Source organism: Orcinus orca, chromosome 8, assembly GCF_937001465.1.
Source record: "Orcinus orca chromosome 8, mOrcOrc1.1, whole genome shotgun sequence".
In the NCBI taxonomy this organism is placed as follows: Eukaryota; Metazoa; Chordata; class Mammalia; order Artiodactyla; family Delphinidae; genus Orcinus; species Orcinus orca.
Genome location: NC_064566.1, coordinates 15,757,127 through 15,777,707, shown reverse-complemented (window position 1 = coordinate 15,777,707; position 20,581 = coordinate 15,757,127). Strand labels below are relative to the sequence as shown.

The 20,581-nt window shown below is 43.4% G+C and overlaps 1 protein-coding gene across 5 annotated transcripts in view; it reads left to right on the top strand.

Moving 5' to 3' along the window:
• The window catches only part of EXT2 (exostosin glycosyltransferase 2), a 129,711-nt gene that overhangs the window by 86,033 nt on the left and 23,097 nt on the right, over positions 1–20,581 (top strand). For all 5 annotated transcript variants that reach the window (XM_049714202.1, XM_004264030.4, XM_049714201.1 and 2 more), the window contains one exon: positions 5,681–5,847. In XM_049714202.1, the coding sequence (XP_049570159.1) occupies positions 5,681–5,847 (167 nt within the window). The remainder of the gene's footprint in view (positions 1–5,680; positions 5,848–20,581) is intronic.

The following is a 20,581-nucleotide window of genomic DNA, read 5'->3' as shown; positions in this document are numbered from 1 at the left end:
GGAGCTGGGTGTTCAGTTTTAATTTTTGGTACACCCTAGTAAAGTGTAGTGGTTAATTCTATGACCAAGAGTTTAGTTTATTTTTGAAATATTTTGGCTCTAGAGAGGAAAGACAGCCCTCAACTGATGAGGCCCTAATTTTGACACGGTTAGGGACTGGACCAGCTTTTTTCTAACAGTGGTTTTTAGGTCAGGGCTCCAGCTCTGGTGACGTGGTTGTCAAGGGAGAACATGAACCATGTTTAATCTTCTGTGGGGTGTTGGTTCAGTTGGTGAATGCGGCTGTCAGCTCTGGCCCTCGTGCCAGCAGAGGCATCTGATTTTTCATGTACGGCATTAGTAACATATATATTTTTTAAAAAGCAAGTCCAAGGCTTTGAAATATTAGAGGCAAAAGTGATGTTTTCCGCTCTCTCTACATTTACTAGAATAAATATTGTGGCTAACATGCCTGCTGCTGGGAGGGTTAGTGTAGGCAGAAATTGCCCCCTTCCCCCCGCCCAACCTTTTTTTTTTCACTCTGCGACCCAACCAAATACTTTTTTCTTTTTGGTTACATTTAAGTCTAAATTGCTGGATTTGAAGTATAAGTAAATACTTAGACTAGGCAATAGAAATTTCCAGCGAGCTTTCGTCACGTTGGTTTTGAGCTCTGTCAGAAGAAAAGGCAAGCCACTGCCTTCCTTCTCCCCGGCTCTTTAGTTTCCAGGCTTGATGGATATAAAGGTTGTTAGGCTTGGCCCCTGGCCCCTGTCTGAAGGAAGCTGTTACATTGTACATTTCAGATAGGTTTAACTCAGCCTTCTGTTTTAATTGATTTCAGTTTTAAATTTGAGTTGATCTCAAGGAACCCCCCATCCTGACCCCAGCTTCACATTGGGACTCTCATAGTTCTTAACAGGCAGGATGGGATTGGCTGAGCATTTCAGGATGGTCACCTCGGAAGAGGCAAGCGAGAAGCAGAAGCAGCAGCTCTCTTCCTTCGAGCTGAATTCTGGGACCTGGGGAGTGAGGGGCATGGGGACCGGCTGTACACCAGGCAGCTCTAGCACTCCTGGAGGGGCTCGAGATTTGTATGGAGATAATCTGATCATTTAGTTGGTGGATCTGTGGTTGTGTTTGTGGCAGTGATCGCCAGGATGGGCTTTGGGTCATCGTCAGGCAACCTGAACATTGTGTAGTGCCTTTGCAGAGTTGGATAATTCTTGCTCACGTGGCTCTTGGCATCCAATTTGGAGAAAACTGTTAATCGGTACACATTTTTTAAAAATCCTTAACACGAGGAGTTCTTTTTCTCCTTCAAGCTGGACTAAAGCTCAAAACTGTAAAGTTATCAGGTCAGCTGGCTCAGCTGTTTGCTTTTCATAAATTTGGCAATGTGTTTGAGAAATCTTATTTTTCAGACTACTTTGTGTGAATGGAAGGTGACATTTCTGTTTGCCAGCTACAGATTCACAGGATGAGACACAAGCTATAATTCATGTGGTTCCATTTAGAATTTCAAGAAGTAAAGAAAGAGAGCCCATCTGGGATAAGCAGTGTAGCAAGAGGCTGAAGGTTTCTAGCTGTGACACTGTTTGCTTCTGCACCCTAAGGAGTCACCCCATATTCTTCTGTCTACACCTCTTCAAGTTGTCAGAGGGGAGGTGAAGTTCCTAGACTTTACAAGAATCTATCTGTGAAGATGAGAATGATGTAGCGTTATTATAACCATGCACTGAGTACCTTTTATATCCAAGGAATAGGAACTGTGCTAAGTGCTTTACACGTATTATCTCTACTCCTTATGACAGACCTGCAAGGAAGCTGTTATTCTTCCCATTTTACAAAAGTGAAGCTCAGATTAGTTGAGTAATTTGCCTCAATCACAGAGCTGCAAAATGGCAGAGCCAGACTTGAACACAGGTCTCTCTGGATCCAAAGCTCATGCGCTGCACACTAGGCCCCATTGTATCTATTCAGATTGCCAATTAGCGCTCAGAAAATCGTCATGCTTTGTCAGTTCTCTAATTGGGGATTATGCAGATGAACCAGGTCCTTATCAGGGGCTCAGGGAGAGGCAGAAGAGTAAATCTATTCTTTTGAAAATACTTAATGGAAAGAAAGAAAGAAAGAAAGAAAGAAAAATAAAACCTCTATTCTTTCTCACCTGTATTTTTCTTTCCTACCTCATGCTCCTGTCCTATTTTTTAATTAATTAATTTATTTATTTATTGGCTGCATGGGGTCTTCGTTGCGATGTGCAGGCTTTCTCTAGTTGTGGCGAGCGGGAGCTACTCTTTGTTGCAGTGCGCAGGCTTCTCATTTCGGTGGCTTCTCTTGTTGCGGAGCATGGACTCTAGGCGCGCGGGCTTCAGTAGTTGTGGCATGGGGGCTCAGTAGTTGTGGCTCACGGACTCAAGAGCGCAGGCTCAGTAGTTGTGGCGCACGGGCTTAGTTGCTCTGTGGCATGTGGGATCTTCCTGGACCAGGGCTCGACCCCATGTCCCCTGCATTGGCAGGCGAATTCTTAGCCACTGAGCCACCAGGAAGTCCCCCTATTTTTTTAAACAGAATCAAAACCCCATATCAACATTATCTGCTTTAGGGCAGGGAGTAATTATAATGCTTATTCTTTGATTGCTGCCCTCTTATCTCTGTATTCCACGGAAGGGATGCTAAAGCCCGAGAGAAAGGTAGTTCCCTTTCTTAGAGGCCTCTTTTATTTGAAAATGTGAAAACAAGGGCTTCCCTGGTGGCGCAGTGGTTGAGAATCCGCCTGCCGATGCAGGGGACACGGGTTTGTGTCCCGGTCCCGGAGGATCCCACATGCCGCGGAGCGGCTGGGCCCATGAGCCGTGGCCGCTGAGCCTGTGCGTCCGGAGCCTGTGCTCCGCAACGGGAGAGGCCACAACAGTGAGAGGCCCGCGTACCGCAAAAAAAAAAAAAAAAAAAAAAAAAGTGAAAACAAGAAACTGGGAATTCTACTTGAAGTCCTGTCTTGTAGTAACGATGATTCATAGACAGCTGGACCATTGAGAAGGAGACTCCTTTTGCCGAAGCTGCCTTTGGCTATCCAGGCCCAGCCCAGAACAGGAAGAGGTAATTGCATTTCCAAAAAAGCCATGATTCATTCTGCATTCCCATCTGCACCCCGTATCATCCTCTTTGGCCTTCATCACCTTCTAAAACTTCCCCATCAAAGACTTTCTAGAGGCAGGTTAGTTCTTTATGGACATTGTCTCAAGTAATTTTAGGATATATGCAGGCGAAGAATGTGGAAAGCTGTCGAACATGCTGTGCACACTCCCCGAGTGCAAGTCCCGATCTCATCCAGGGTGGAGGCACGTCTACACTTAACCCAAGCAGCTAGCCTGTTTTCTGTAGGTACTGCAGAAAGAGGGGCTGTTTGTTGCCTTGTGAAATTAACATGGCCAAAGTTCCACGTTCTTTTGTTCCGCTAGTGTGTTAGGTTTTCTCAGTTCCAGAGGATTAATGGCAGGGATTCTGTTCCTCTCAAAGTAGACATTGAAGATACATGCTGAGGATACGGCCCTGGCTTGTCAGAGTAATATACCAGATCTGACATGTACCACTTTGCCACCGCTATCTAAGGTTCAAAAATATCCTTTGGTCTGTAAATAGACTCAGACTTTCAAGGGAAAGCACAGCTGACACTTAGTGGATGTCTGCTAGGCGCCGGGCACCATGCTGCTAAATGCGTTACCGTTCATCCTCACACCTTCTCATGTGTGAAGGTGGTGTTCCTCTTCCATCTTCACAGTCAAAGACACAGGCAGAACGTGATTGACTTGCTCAGGATCACATAGCTGGTAATGGATACACCTGAGATTTGAAGCTCTTTCCAGAGACTGTTCTTTCTGTGCAGTGTTACTGTCCATACAGTCCTAGGACCTCAGAGGCATCTTGTTTGGTCTCTGAAGTTAGTGCATTTCAAATAGAAGTGCACATTGTGTTGCCGAAGGCATTTCATTGCATCAGAAAATTCTTACCTATTTAGAGTTTAAATCAATTTCCCTGTAACTTCCACCCAGCCATGGGTCATGGTTCTAACTTCAGAGGCCGTAGAAAACAATTCCCCTTTCATCTGATAATCCTTCTGATATCCCTAGTGTGTTAGTCAAGGTCCAGGTGGGAGACAGAAACCACACAGTAACTTGAACAGGAAAAGTTTAATATAAAGAATTACTAACTAGGAATAGGAGATTGGTGACTAAACGGTAAAAAAGAGCTCTCTAAGGATTACAGGAAATAAACTTGGGAGAGCCTCTTCCCCAGCTAGGTCTGAGATTCAGACCTGGCTGGAGACAGGGTGGCTGCAGCCCACAGCATGGTGAAGGTTCCCAGGTGCCGCAGGCCAAGACTGGCAAACAAGAAACCAGCAGCCGCCTTGGATACCCGCGGAATTCAGCAGGAAGTTGTCCAGGGGGTGTTATCAGGCCAGCCGGGGTACTGTCGAGGGCTTCAGTTCACTGAGTTGCTGTTGAAGGTATCTGCAGAACCTGCTGGGAAGCTGCCCTTGGGGGTGCCTCCTCTAAGACCCTTGGAGCACCCCAACGTGTTACATGGACGTATTGTAAATTATGCGTAGGAGATTTTATCTGCAGTCAGTCAAGACAGGTTTTTTTCCCTCCTGATTTTCCCTCTGTCACACTTCTCCTTCAGTATGGTGACTCTGCAGTGGCCACAGGCATCTCAGGGCTTCAAGAATCACAAAAACTAGACCTTCCCACAATTACGTGTTGGGCTTTCGGAAGCAGTATGATACCTTTTCTATTCTCGTTTGACAAATGTTGCGTGAAGAACAAACTGCCCTCTGTAGAGAACGCTGAGGTCTGTGGACGTGGGTCCTGTATTGAAACAAGTATTAATTTCATGCTGTGCTAAACACAGCACTTTAAAATAAGGAATCTGAGGTTAAATGGCTTCAGTCATTTCAAAGTAGAATGGGAAAAATGTAAGGCAAGTCATGAGTTTGTGTTTCTTCAGTATGCCAGAAAATCCCATGTAATTGGACCTAGATATTCGATATTTACTCTGTAAATTGATCATAATGAGAAACCAAGCCCAGTGAGTCAGGAGAGCAGGGCTGGCGAGGCGGTAAGGTGCTAAGTTAGGAAAGCTGAACTCCCTCAGGGCCACAGTTCTGTGAGGGTGGATTTGGCAGCCTTGGGAGCTGTTGGCGATGGCGTGATGGGGGCAGGCGCTTTTGTGTTCAGCACGTGTATTTCCCAGCAGAGCTGCAGGCAGGTTTTGAGCTAGGGTGTACCTACCTGGAAGGATTGCGCAGAGGTGGTAGAGTCCTGGTGTTCAAACCACGGGCCTGAGCGTGAGGCGGTCCAGGGCCCATTCGTCCTCTCATCACCGTGACCTTCCTCAAGTCGTTTTGCTCCTCTGTCTCTCAGTTGTGAGTTGAAGCCACTTTGTGGATTCTGGTTAAGACAACATTGAGAATCAGTAGTGTTGTAAGGATGTAGAGAGGATAGAAGTATTCACAATGTGGGATATTATAAAAACGCACCTATGAGAGTTTCTCCTTGCACAGCTGTGCGTGTGGATTTCATGAGAGTCATGGATGTGAGTTGATTCTTCCATCTCATTTGTGATGCGACGCTTTCACCAGCTTGTCTCCTCACAGGAGTCAGGAGAGTAATAAATACCTTGGTTTTTCTTTTTCCAGATTCTCTGTGGCCCAAAATCCGGGTTCCTTTAAAAGTTGTAAGAACTGCTGAAAACAAGTTGAGTAACCGTTTCTTCCCTTACGATGAAATCGAGACGGAGGCCGTTCTGGCCATTGACGACGATATCATTATGCTGACCTCTGATGAGCTGCAGTTCGGTTATGAGGTAAGGAGGTTTCAAACGGTGCATTTACATTTTTGATAGTTATTGCCCATTACTGCTTGTCTTTCCTACTAAAGAGTGTTATATTTCATTCTGTAAAGTCGTAATTTCTAAATTCTAGAAGCGTCCAAAAGCTGTGCGTAGGAGTGTAGGTTATGAAGCTGTTCTTTAGAACTTTGGGGAAACCCTATTCCAAAATGACAGCTGTGCCATCCACCGGTTTTGGGAACTCCCAGGGAGAGTCCCAGGGGACATTTTCAAAAGAGCATCTATGACGTTTAACAAGCACTTTAATTGATGTCTCCTTGAATACCACCTCCCCGACTCGAGCAGCTGGGCACAGCAACAATAAAAACATCAATAAGCGAAGAAGCTGGCGACACTGACAAACAGAAAGCAGACCCTGTTGATGGCTTTCTTTCTGAGCTTTAAGTGGAGAGGCTGGCTGCCTGTCTTTGGGGAGAAACATTCTCTATCACCATTCATTCGATGTGGCTGATGGATTAGACTGGGTTCAGGGGTTAAGTATGGAGACCAGTAAAGGTCTCCCCCGGGGAAAGTGCCAGAGCTGAGGCCTGGTGAAAAGCAGTAGGAATTGATGAGTCCTGTCAGGGAGGATGTACACGAGATGCATGATGGCGACAGGCTGAGGCCTGCGGCTGCGGGGGTGTAATGGTGGTATCAGACCCAAGCAAAACAGAGTGTACAAATCAATTAGCTACAGCTGGCACAGGGGAGAGCCGGGGGGGGGGGGTTTATCCCCCGTAGTCATCCTGTCTTTGGGAGAGAGGTAACCATTTTTAGGATTTGTTAAATTTGAGGTTCTAAGAAATCATGAAATTTTATCTAATGAAGCAATATGTGATACATATATTTATTATAGAAATTTACTTTCTAAGCCTTAAATTAGAAGTGGATTTTAAGGGGAAGAAATAGGAATCCCCCTACCACTGCCACCACCAAAAATTAAAAGCTCAAGTTTTCCCAGGTTTTTACTATATATATAAAATATATTTATATATCCATTGCATATAAAAGAAATTGTGAAATAGACTGATGTGTGATACCTTGGTCGAGGTCATTACTGGCCAGTGAAAGGCATGAGACTAGCTAGGAAAACATACACTCATCTTTCTGGATTTATTTCTATTCATATTGGTGTCTTTCTTTCGGATCGTCACGTCTAGGGTGTTGGATGATGTTTCATACACTATCATTCCCATTTTTTCAAAAAGCAAATTACCTACTTCTTCCTCTAAGTAATAAGAAGGCAACTCATGGCAAAACCAGTTTTTCTGCCAGTATTTTCTCTCCACTGCATGTAATGGCTTCAGACCATACCCATGTGTTTATTTTTGTGGTAAAAGGAAGGTTGAAAAAGGGAACATTCCAAATGGTGTAGCCAAGATGGACAGAGTGCTACCTCTTTGATATTTCAGTTGGTCTAAATGAAGTCTAATAAAAGGAAGTTAGACTAGATGAATTCCTTTCAACCTTGAGTTGAAATCTTGGGATCTCATGAATATTGAAACCTGGGATCTCTTTCAACCTTGAGTTCGTTTCAAGCAGCAAAAAATGTGTTGATGAGAGGAAGTGCAAAACCCGGAGGGACTGAGCTTGAATCTTCACCTCTTCCCTCTGATGCCCTGTGTTTACTCCACATTACCTCTAAAGAAGTAATGTGTATCAGAGGAGTAGAGGGCAGGGAAACGCCTCATCTCCAGTAATTGGGATCTTCTCCAGATGCTATGAAAGGAACAACTTTCCTAACTACTATCTATATACAACTTACTATGTTCCTATCAATTTACTGGGTGTTTACATACATTAATGATCTTTTCCCAAACCTGCAAGGCAGTTCTTGTTTTTCACCTTCTTTACTGAGACTAAGCAAGGTTAGATAACTTGACTGCAGTCACACAGGTAAATAAGTGGAAGAGTTGGGGTTTAAATTCAAGTTTGTGTGACACTATACTGTCTTCCCTGAGGATTTTTACCATGTCAGAGACTACTGGTCCTCAAAAGTAGTCCTCAGAACCATCAGCATATCCCTTGTCCATCACTAACTTACCTTGCTGCTAAGGAAAACTAATATTTTTCAGGCATCCCTGCCACTAGTGCTTTAGGGTAACTTTGTAAAGTTATTTCTTGTATAGTAATTAATATAATGAACAAAGTTAGGACAGTACTGGGCCCAAGTTTCTACTCTGTCACCATGGACAACTTATGTAATCTCTCTGGGCTGTAGTTTATTCTTATATAAAATGGCACTAACGGTATCTGCTTCATTGGGTTGTCGCGTACATTAGATAAGATTGTGTAGCACCACCACGTGGACAGCGCTCGGGAAGTACCCGTTCTGGGTGGTGGGCAGTGTGCTCTTCTGCTCTTTATGAGATACCACATTAGCAGCTGCTACCACGACTGCTGCTGTCATTCTCATGATTCCGCTGATTCATGAGGAAGGTTGATGGTTGTTTCCATCATTCAGAAGGGACAGTTCTCTTCTGGAGAGGGTACCCAGTTTTGTGTTGAATCGGAAGACAGAAGATGGTGCTCCTAAATCCTGTTTTTTATGCCAAAGGCTAGGATTACTCTCGTGCAAGCTTGACGGATTAAATGAACAAACAAATCAGTTAACAAAAATTTATGTCCTAGGAGAGTTATGTTGGAGCCCAGAACTACTTCTTCGTCACAGTTATCACAGTGTGTTAGGACTGTATCTATCTTGTTGGCTGCTCTTCATCCTTCAGCGCTCAGATCAAAAGAAGCTTTCAGAAAGTCTCCAGACTAGAGCACTCTACCTCTTTGTGAGCAAATAATTGTGAAGTGTGTTGTTTAGTGTCTGCTTTTCTTCTAGAATGTAAGCCCCATAGGGACAGAACCACGGCTGTCTTGTTCATTGCTGTATCCTCTTTGCCTAACCCAATTCAGTCCGTTCATCAGATACTCAGTAATATTTGATGAATGAATAAATCTTCATTACCAGCCTGCATATGAAAGATAGGAGAGAGATTATTCTGGCCTGCGTGCCTTTCCACTTCACTGTGATCCACAATCTGGATACAGCCATTTTAGAAAGCAGTTTGGAGTTTAAAATGTTAAACATATATCTACCATGTGACCCCGCCATTCTCCTCACAGAGATTCACCCTAGAGAAATAAGAGCATAAGTAAACACAAATACTTGTACGCTAATACAAGTATTAGTATTTGTACTTGCAGCTTTTATTTGTAAAAGCCAAAATCTGGAGGGGAAAAAAAAAAAAAGTCTTATCAGAAGTTGAATGAATAAACTAATTGTGGTATATCCATACAATAGAATACTACTCAGTAATAAATTGATGAGCTCTTGATGCATACGACAACATGGTTGTATTTAAAAATAATTATGCGGAGTGAGTGAAGCAAGATGAAAAAGAGAACATATTTTATGATTTCATTTATAGAAAACACAAACTAATCTTTAGTGATCAAGAGATCGGTGGTTGCCTGGAGAAGGGGTAGGGAGGGTCAGCTTGAAAAATGTATTAAAAAGGGGGGCCATATAGGTTCATTGCAAACCACAAAACATTGCTGAGAGAAATTGAACAACTTCATAAATGGAAAGATGTATCATACGTCTGAATCCAAAGACTCACTATTATTAAGGTGTAAGTTCTCCCCAAACTGATTTATAGATTCAAAGCAAGCCCAGTCAGAATCCCAGAAGGCTTTTTAAAAAGTTAAAATTGACAAGCTAGTTCTAAAGTTGAAATGGAAACACAATGGGCCTGGAAAAGCCAAAGCAATTTTAAGAAAGAAGGACAAAATTGCGGGACTACCTTATTTTAAGACTTCTATAAAGCTACAGTAATCAGGACTCTGTGGTACTGGTGTAAACTTAGACGTGTAGATCAATGAAATAGAATAGAGGCCAGAAATAGACCACACGTGTCATCAATCAGTTTTCAGCAAAAGACCCAAGTCAGTTCAATAGTGGTGGGACAGGCTTTTCACTAAACGGTGCTGGAGTAATTTGATATCCATATGTCAGTTCAGAATGGATCCTAGCCCTAAATGCAGGAACTAAAATTATAAAGCTTCTTAAAGAAAACAGTGGAAAAAGTTCGAGTGTACCTGAGCTAAGCAATGTTTGTTTTTTTCCTTTAAGTAAGAGACAAATAGCACAGTATATAAAAGAAACCAAATTGGACTTCATCAAAATTAACACTTTTTAAAAAGACACTTCTAAGAAAATAAAAAGGCAAGTCATAGACTGGGAAAAATATTTTCAAAATATATAAAGAACTCTCATACCTCTATAATAAGAAAACAAGTCAGTAAAAAATGGGCAGAAGATTTGAACAGTTACTTCATAAAAGAAGATATAGAGATGTAAACTAACATATGAAAAAACTCTCCACCTCATAGTCATTAGGGCAATTCTAAAGTAGAAGCACGATGAGTTACCACTGTATACCCACTAGAATGACGAAATAAAATTTAAAATACTGATAGTGCCACATGTTGGTTAGACTGTGGAGCAACTTAGAACTCTCATACCTATTGGTTAAAATGCTAAATGGTACAACCAGGTTGGGAAAGTGTTTGGCAGGTTCTCATAAAGTTAAAAAAAGTTATACTTTTCATATGACCCAGCTTCCAAAAGAAATAAAAACGTATGTGTATGGAATTACATATGCTACCAAATGTAAAATAGATAGCTAGTGGGAAGCAGCCGCATAGCACAGGGCGATCAGCTGGGTGCTTTGTGACCACCTAGAGGGGTGGGATAGGGAGGGTGGGAGGGAGATGCAAGAGGGAGGAGATATGGGGATGTATGTATATGTATAGCTGATTCACTCTGTTATAAAGCAGAAACTAACAGACCACTGTAAAGCAATTACACTCCAATAAAGATGTTAAAAAAATTTTTAAAAAACAGAATAAACAAACAGCAAAAAAATCCCCACAAATTTCACTATCAGGAATGAAAAGGAATTAAGGAAGTGTCACCATAGATCCTACAGGCATTAAAAGAATATTATGAAAATTTATATGAAATGTAAAAATTCTTTGAAAATTACAACTTATGTAAAAGTAAACAGAATATGTACCCTCTATTAAAGAAATTCAAGTTGTTATCAAAATTTTCCTACAAGGAAAAATCCAGGCCCAGATGGTTTTACTGGTGATTTCTTGAACATAAAGTGATAGTTTCAGGTTGGAGATAAACTTAGAGATAATCTAGCTTGCTCACTTTTAATTATAGGTAAGGCCCATCCATAAACTATATGAAGCCCATAAAGGACTTATCCAATATCACCCAGTTAGTAAGTGGCACTTAATAAGGGCATACAACTCATTTTGGTGCTATTTTCCCCATACCATGCCACCTGGGAAGATTTTATTATGTAACTGTCCTATTTCTGCCTCTGTGCTATTCAAACCCATTTGTTTGAAACCTCTCTTTGGTGACGGTAAAAACACCTGAACATTTTGTTTCCTATTCCAATATTAACAAATAAGAATCCATATCAGTCAGGAAAACAGAATCTATACTAATTGTTTCAACAGAATGGATTTAGTATACGAAATTTTCTAATAGAGGTATTAGAGAGCTGACAGGGCAAACAGGGGCTACTGAAAGTATAAAGAGAGAATAACTCCAGGGAGCGTCCACTACCCCTTGGGTGGGAGGAACAAAGGAAGAGAGGGAAGAGGCTGGGTTCGTTAGAACCTAGAAGCTTGGAAGAGACCCCCCACCCCACCCCCTCACCCCCGGGGCTGGGCCTTAAACCTCTGAGGAGGGGCCACCGGCTGGCTATTGCTAGTACTTCTGAGGGGTCAGGGTAAGGCTGGCTCTGCTGGAAGAGGCTAGAACCACATTCTGCTGCTGGGGTGAAATGCCACACTGTCGGGAAAAGCAGGCGAAACAGGAAGTAATTCCCTTCTTTTCTCTAGTTTTCCAGTCTCTCTCTAGTGCACCCTGTTGGTAGACCACCTAGCAAAGGTGAGATGTTTGCAGAGTCTCAGCCCTGGCATCACAAGGCAGAATTTAGAAGCAGGGCTTGGGGCTACAAGTCAGTAGCTTTATAACCAGTGCAGTCTACCCCTTTGGCTACTCCAGAGCATCCATACAGACCCTTCTACACATATTTGAACTTCATGCAGCAACAGTAGCAACTGTATTCTTTTCACTAAGAAGGATGCAGCAGCTGTCCTTTATACATATACAGGCCTTGCATTCCCTCCCCTAGAAGGTGAGACACAGAGTCCCAATAGTCATAATATCAGTCTCTGGTTAATTATTTATTCTTTCTTTAATTTTGTCACAATTCTACTTAGTATTCTGTAACTTAATGAATAAATTATAGGCTTCCATTTCTGGACAAGATTGAGCAAGCACATTCCACCCTATTCCTAGAAAAAGAAGACAGACTGGCTGGGGTCCTCAGGACCTAAGGGATACTCCAGCAGTGAGTTCCCTTGGATTTTTTTTTCCTTCCTTCCTCCCTCCTTCCCTCCCTCCTATATACCCCAGCCTCAGTGCTGCAGAAGGCCATGACACTCATAGGCACAGATAACGAGCATACAAACGCAGAAAAAGAAAAAGAAAAACCCACTTTCTCTTGTAAGGACTGGGAAGAGGGCAGCCCTGCTGATGGAACGCTTTTGACTGTACCTACTCTATACCAGGCAAACGCCGTGAAAGAAGCCGTATGTACCCCTGCCAACTAGATGCTGTGACTGGGGGGATTGTCGTTCAGAGCCCTGCTGACCGTTCCCACCCTGCACTACCAGGAGGCAAGAGCAGAGACGGCACTCCTCCCCTGTCCCCTCTCCACTCTGGAGACTGTGGGGTGGAACTCAGTTGACCTTCCATGTCCTCCATGAAGTGAATGTTAGCGAAGACGCAGCTGCAGAGACTGGGGGCTGTCCACCATCCCCAGCCTGCACCAAGCAACAGACAGCAAAGAGACAGCACCTCATCCGTTCCCAACTCGAGAGTGGAGGGAAGCTTATGGAAAGGAGGGATTCCTCCTGGGCACACTGTCACCCCTCTCCCTTCAGATCAGCCCATGCATGAAACTGACTAGAATCAACACAGCAAAGGCTTTGAGAAAGAAACTGTAGTGTAGAATACTGCCCAGGTTTCAAATTAGCCTCTGGGTAGCACACAAATTAGGCAGACCAGAATAGCACGATATAGTCTTTGAAAATTCAATTGATATTCAATCCAGAGCCCACAAAGTGGATCCGGACATGCACTCTGAACCTAAGCTCCCTGCTAAAACAGAAAATGTGAAAGGCAGCACCATCTCACAGTAACACTCAGCATGTTCAGGAAACAATCCAAAATTACTCATCATACCAAGAACCAGGAAAATTGCAACTTTAATGAGAAAAGATAATCAACAGTTGCCAACACCAAAATGACACAGATGTCGGAATTATCGACCAGGATATTAAAACTGCTGTCATAAAAAATCCTCTAATAAGTAATTATGAGCACTGTTGAAACAAATGGAAAAATAGAAAGTCTCAGCAAAGAAACAGAAGATACAAAGAAGAACCAGATGGAAATTTCAGTACTGAAAATTGCAGTAACCAAAATTTGAAACTCACTGGGTGGGCTCAATAGGTGAATGGAGATAACAGGAAAGAACTGGTGAACTTGAGGATAAATCAATAGGAATTATCCAATCTAAACAGCACGGAGAAAATAGATTGGGGGAAAAAAAATGCACAGAGCCTCAGGGACCTGTGGGACAATCACAAAAGGTATAACATTTGTGTCATCAGAGTCCCAGAAGGAGAAGAGAAAGAATATGGGGCAGAAAAAAATATTTAAAGAAATAGCTGAAAGCTTCCAAAATTTGTCAGAGGTCATTAAACTTATAGACTTAAGAGGCTGAGGAAACTACAGACATCTGAAGAATAAGTTATATAGACTATATACATTGTATATATGGAATATGTCATAGCTATAATTCTTATATCAAATTGGAAAAGAAGAGACAAATAAATTGGTGTGTATATGGTAAGGAATCGAGAAAACTGCATGGCTGCTACGTTCTTCTGCAGCTTGCTTGTGAGCCATAGTTGATATTTATGACTTTTTTTACACTGCTCATCCCACATCCTTTTATCCTCAGCCAGCACTCTAGTATGTTTATTACAGACCCAGTTTCTTTAATGGCTCTAGTACTATTCAGGCTTTCTATCTCTTCCTGTGTTAGTTTTGATAAGCTGTGTTTTTCAAGGACTCTGTTCATTTAATTTAACTTGTGAAATGCATTGCTATAAAATGATCCATACTATTATCTTGTTATTGTTTAAAGTCTATAAGATTTGGATTGCTGTGCTCTTTTTCATTCCTGATATTGACAACTTTTGTTTTCTCCCCTTTTCTTGAGCCTTGTTAGAGGTATATCAGTGTCATATTCTTTGCAAAGAATCAACTTTTGATTTTGTTGGTTTTTCTTTAGTGTGTGTTTGTTTTGTATTTCATTAACTACTCTTCTTCTAATTTCATGAGTTTAAGTTGCCGTTATTTTTCTAACCTTTTGACTTGATAGCTTAGATCAGTGATTTCAGTATTTATTTTTCTAATATATGCATTTAAAGCTGTAAATTTCTCCTTAATTACTGCTTTAGGTACCTTCCCAAGTTTTGATTTGTCATATTTTCATTATCCTTAAGTTTAAAATATTTTCTAATTTCTTTTGTAGTATCTTCTTTGACCCATAGTTATATAAAAGTATATTGCTTACTTTTGTCAGTTTTTAAAGTTACCTTTTTCTTATTGAGTTCTGATTTGATTCCACTGTGGTCAGAAAATATACTCCCTATGATTTCATCATTTTGAAATGTGTTGAGACTATATGGCTCAGTAAAAGGTCTATTTTGGTTAATGTTCTGTGTGCCCCTAAAGAGTCTGCATTCTGCAGTTGTAGATTTAATGATCTTACTAGGTCAGTTAGGTAACGTTAGGTACATTGGCACTTTTAGTACAACCAAAATATTCCCCTGCTTATTCTTCTGTGAAATAGGCATCTTCGTTTCTTCTGGTTTGGCTGTGTGTGTGTGTGTGTGTGTCTGTAGTCTTTATTAGTTTTGTAGTAGTTAAATTCATTATCCTAGATTAAATAAAAAATCGTTTAAACACAGTATTTAATATGTGAGAATCAAAGAGAAACCATGCAGCAGACCTTTCTCACTGTGGCTCCAAAGCATTTTTAGAGAAATCTGGAGAGACAGAGGCGTCTCCCCATTTGGGAATTTTTCAGGAAGGGGCAGCCAGCAGTCCTCCGGTATCTAAGGTGGTTTTACTAGTCCTTCCTGGAGCTGAAGAATAGACCAGATGACTTCCTAAAATCCCTCAGGTGTCATGAATCTAAGGGATCAGAAGTACAGGCAAATGTATAAGGTATGGGTTCATGTGAAAAAGAATCCAACTTGTATGCGTAAAAAGTGTCAAACTCCTTTGCTTTCCTGTGAAACCCAGAGAGATTGCTTGTGTGAGGATCCAGGGGTATTTGGAGGCAATGCCAACAGCTTTTTAGGATTGAAAGGGAGAGCACAGCCGTTGCCTCAGCGGAGGAGAGCGTGGTGACCCGGGGTCTGTTCTGATGGCGTTTCTGCTGATGCCTCTTCGGAGGCCTGACATATGTTTCTCACAACGAGAGGGCATTGTAAAGCAGAGCTTTAGTTAGAGGGTTGGAAGCATCACTTTACAGAAACCATTTTAAAGCAGCAGGCTCCACAGCTTGCTTAAGGGACACAGAGCAGAGTCTGAAGGCAGCTCGCAGACGGCACCCTCCCCGAGCTATGAGAAAGAAGGGTGGCCTCCCGTCAGAGCCCAGAGATGAAAGAGGAATGAAGGGGGAAGGTCTACCTGGGCTGTAAGCTTGAAACCCGTCACGACCTCCGGAATCCCTTTCCCGGAGGAAGTTGCTGGAGCCACGGCAGTGCTCGGCCAGCCTCTGCAAAACCATAGCACACATAGGGAACGTTAACACTGTACTGGGGTCCACGGACAAGGCAGAAAGCTCTGTTTTAAAGAAACCCGGCATCAGAACGGGAAGGGACCTTGGAGACCATCCTGTCACTTCATGCTTTATTGCCGAGAAAACTGAGGTGCGAGGAGGTTAAGTTACTTCTGTAAGGTGTTAAATGTACGTTGAATATAACCCTTTAAGGGACGCCCTAGCAAGTTCTTGGGAATGAAAGGCCAGACCCTGTAGGAAAGGCCTTTTTTCTTCCAGTGTCTGTGACTTGAGGACACAGACATGTGGATTCAAGACCTAATGCCTGGGTATCATTATTTATTTAATTGGAAGAAAACATAGGGGTCATTTGCCTGTTTAAATGGGTCATATTCCCTGTTGGAAGGCAAAGAGCTTTGGGAAATGTTACATTCCCTCGCCAGCCCCGAAATCAGGAGCGAAAGAATGATCTTCTCTGGCCCTGCGTGTTTCTGACTTGTTTGACAAGCTCTAGTGAGCTACCAGATGTGGAGATTCTTTTCAGCCTGGGATAATTTATTTATCTGTTTATGTATTTTACCAGGAAAGTATCTATTGAGTTCTTGATACTCATTTGCAAGGAGCTCCTGGGGGAACAGTAGCAGTGTATAGTGTTACTTGAATGTTTGATTTTTTTCCCCCCAAGTCTGTCTGCTTTTATTTCAGACCTAAAGAGCTGGGAAATAAAATGCAACTTGTTCCTCCTCCCCTCCCCCGCCTTTAAGAGAGGCCGTTTAAAACATGTGGCAGAAAATGAGCCATGCAGACTTGGCTGGATGTATGAACCCGGGAATTTATTTTTCCTTTCGTACTTTGATCCTCATTTCCAACCATAAAAAATTATTAGTAGCCCTTAAGTGTTGAACATTTTTCACCTGAGAGATGTGAAACACTCTTGGCTAATAATACTGGTTATAAAATCAGTCCTTCATGTGGGGATGGGAATTGACTAAGAGCAACTGTATGTTGTTAGGTGCACACACTGCTGATGCCTTTCTTTTACTGCCTGTGCGTCCCCTAGGTGGTAGCGGCTGGTGAAACCTCTTGGGTGCTAATCAATTATGATAATTTATTTGTTTTATTTTGTTCACAACTCCCCAAGGTAATGGCAAGTAAAGGATCATGAGAAGACAGCAAAATAGCATGGAATGCCCTACTTTTTCTCATGAGAACGTGAAACCACCTCTGAGTGCGTTCTCCTGCTATAGGAAGCACCAAGATGAAAGGCAACCCAAGTTAGAACGAGCTTGGATGTACGTGTGGTCGCACGGGGGAGTCACAGGCCAGTTGATGTGATGGAGGCGGAACTTGTGTTTGGGTTGACGTTGGAAGCTAGGTCGGTTCAGCCATATAGGGCCAGCTGATGGACAGGCTAAGAGGTCAGCTGAAAAGTCAAAGGCGGTGAAGAGGTGTCATAGGTTTGCAAAGAGGTATATGGTCCAGGCAGTCAGATCACAGGATGAATTAGAGATGACAGACTGAAGACAGGGAAAGCCAGTTAGATAATGGTAGTGGAAAACCTATAAGCTTAATGTTCATCTGGCTTGAAGAACCAAGAAGGGAAAGGTGGGCTCCGTCATAGCTCAGATTTGATTGGTAACGAGGGAGCTTGGCTAAGTGGAGAATTCCAGAGCTGAGACTCTATATAACAGTTAACTTTTAAACAGAATTAGTAAAATTTAGAGCTAAATGTATTCATCCAGGGAGAGGGGGAGAGATGATGTATTCTGTGATTCTAAATAAACTATCCCACTTTCTGTCTCCTCACTAGAAGAGCAGAAAGATGGAAACACCTATCTTAGAATTAGACTTAATAATAACCTTTTTTAAAAAGCTAGTGGGTAACTTTAAAAGAGAAAATAGGTTGTCTCTGTCCTTCTGTTTGTCCCTCTCTGAGCCGTCTGCCAGTAAAGTGCCACAGATACCGGGTCTTGGACTGGGTCTCAAGACTGTTTCCCACAGATACCGGGTCTTGGACTGGGTCTCAAGACTGTTTCCCACAGACTTGTGGTTATGATCTTTCTGATGGGAATTGGCTGCTTTCCTCTCTAGATTTAAGTCCCAGAGTCCTAGATCTGAAATTGTGCTCAGGGTTGTTGGGAATCCAGGGCGGGTTTTCTTTACGGTACGTGGAACCACCTGTCTCATCCTGCCATGGGCCCTACGACAGGCTTACACTCTTTGGTTTCACCTAGAGCACCGAGAAACTGGGTTCTCATAGCCAACACGGATAAAAATGAAACGTCCCTAAAGGAGGGCCCAAATGCAAGGGACATCCCTGCAGCAGATAACCTAACTATTGGAAGTGCCTTGGCCTTCAGTGGGAACCAGTGCCATAGATTTCCTTTCCTTGGCCTCTCAGCTGACTCAGATCCTTGAGCCTCCGCATGGCCTGACCCAGTGGCTGCCTGGAAAGACTGGGAGTTCGGGTATTTCCTTCTCCTCTCTGGATGATGGACTGTAGCAGCAGTGTACCGTGGAGCCAGCACAGGCGTCGGTCCCCATGAGTGCAGGCACCGGCCGTCCCAAGGAGCCGGGCCTGTCTTGGGCGTGCACAAAATCAAACCTTGTCAGAGCTGTTCGGGATCAGCATTTGTGCTGGGTCTGCACTAAGGCTTTACAGTAGCTATAGAACCATTTTGTCAAAGCTGAGCTTTTTGAACACTAAAAATTGTCTAGGACTTGCGGTGACTTCTTTTAGGATCTGAAGAAGCTGATGGCTGGAAGCTGTCTTTGACCCTTGTGTATTACATCTGAGTGAGTGACAGTTCCCCTCTGAGTCTCCTTCCTGGGCCTGGCCATCATACAGATCAATGGTGTGGACTATTGAAAGGACATCTGTCTCTCTTTACTTCCATTTTTCTCCCTTTTCTTAAGTACATGAAGAGTTGCCTTTATAGAGACTGATGTTCTGAGAAGAGGGAGCAGGCCGGATGGCTCATTCTGTGAGTGTCCTTGCCCACGAGGTACAGTCAGAGCTCCCCTCACAGGAGGCATGAGGAAGACTGAGGTCAGAGGGGAGTCATTCTTCCTAGAGAATTACCTCCCTGGGGTCTTCACATCGCTTCGGGCTCCCTGTTTCCAGCCTGTGGGAGACCTGAATCCTCTGATAGGTCTGTCCTATCACCAGCTTGCAGACTCGAGGGGCCTGGAGGGAGAACAGTTCATGTGTGCCGCTCTGAGCACGAGCTGCTGAAAGCGGACCCCGAGTGGCAGGCCGGGGCCCACGGAGGTGCTGAGAGAAGCTGCAGTGAGGTTTGACCTCTCGGAGCTTTTCTAAAGCACCCAGTCCCCATCGGAGGGTAAGTCAAACAAATATTAAGGAAAGGAAATCGAATATGTCTGCTGAACATTGAAATAACATCTGATGGTTTAAAAAAGCACCCAGTTGGGAATTACAATAGAGTGACACTTTTTCCTTCCCCACTGAGCAAATTAAAACAGCAAGCTCAGAATTTGTTTGCGTAGCCATTAATGAAACATCAAATGTAGGACTCGGGGCTCCTTATCCCAGAGAGGGAGCCTGCTGCCCGCTGGTACATCAGGTGTCTCCGTTGAAGGGTGTCTCCTCCTTGCAGACTCCCATCCCACGGAAGTCAGGTGAGTAAGATTTGCAGTTTTCCATAAGCGCTTATTTTGCTGGGCAGTGCCGGTGAGGAAAGAGCTCTCCTGACCTTCCCACTCCCCGCCCTACGTGCCCCCCACCCCGGCCACACCTCGCCATCTTTCTTGTCCGCAGCACCGGCAAGCCCACCTGGCCCCGGAGTTCTGTGCCTCAAGAATGAATGTTTGTAATGTGGGATAGTTATTTTAAAGAGGTGTTGGTACACTTGATGGTTTAAAGAATGCATACTTTCCCTCCCCCATTCAAAAGGAGATAACTGTCGTGATATTCCAGCCCTGAGAGGATCCATATGTTTACGGGTTATTGTTCCAAAACCTGCCTGTTGCCTCTTTGGGATTGATTACAGGCTTTGGCCGCTCCAGGAATCCAGAGCTTCAGGATTTGGTTTATGATTTGGGAATAGGGGGAATTTGTCTTGCATGGGCTGCTTATCTGCCTTGATTTTCATAGGGGTGCTTAAAGGAGGCGTGTGGGCAGGACTTGGCATGGGACCAGGGGAAATGAAAGCCATCCTGGCTGTATCCAGGCCCTGAACTCCCTCTGCAGCTCTCTCAGGAGGGCAGAGCCTGCAGCTTTCGGAGCAGAATTCTGTGGTGTGCTGCCCAAGTGTGAAGCCGCACCGTTCATTGCCACTTGTAAAATTGCTTGCAAAATCGTGAGTTTAAGACAGTGGTTGGTGGTTGCTATCGCATTAGGCATAGCAATTCCCTGTTTGGGAAGAATAGAGAGAAAGAAAACTTTAAAGGAACGGAGTAGTCCCCAAACCTTAAAAATGTCACACCTGGGAGAATGAATCTCAAGAAAACAAGGTGAGCTAATCAGTGTGATAAAATTACAACTCACCTCTTAGGTCAGATTTATTTCTTGCTGCTCCAAAATTGGTGCGTAGGGTTAATCGTGATTGCAGTATATTGGCTACTATCTGTTGGCTGCTTTAGATCAAAACTTGTCAACCTTTAAAAGCAAAATTTCTAGGTTCCCATCCAGCCTCTGGAGTTGGGGCTGAAGACTTGAGGGGTGGGGCAGAGGTCCTGATCACATGTTGATACTCTGCTCCTGGAAGGGGCAGGAAAGGGCTAACTTCTTATAACCGAGGCCA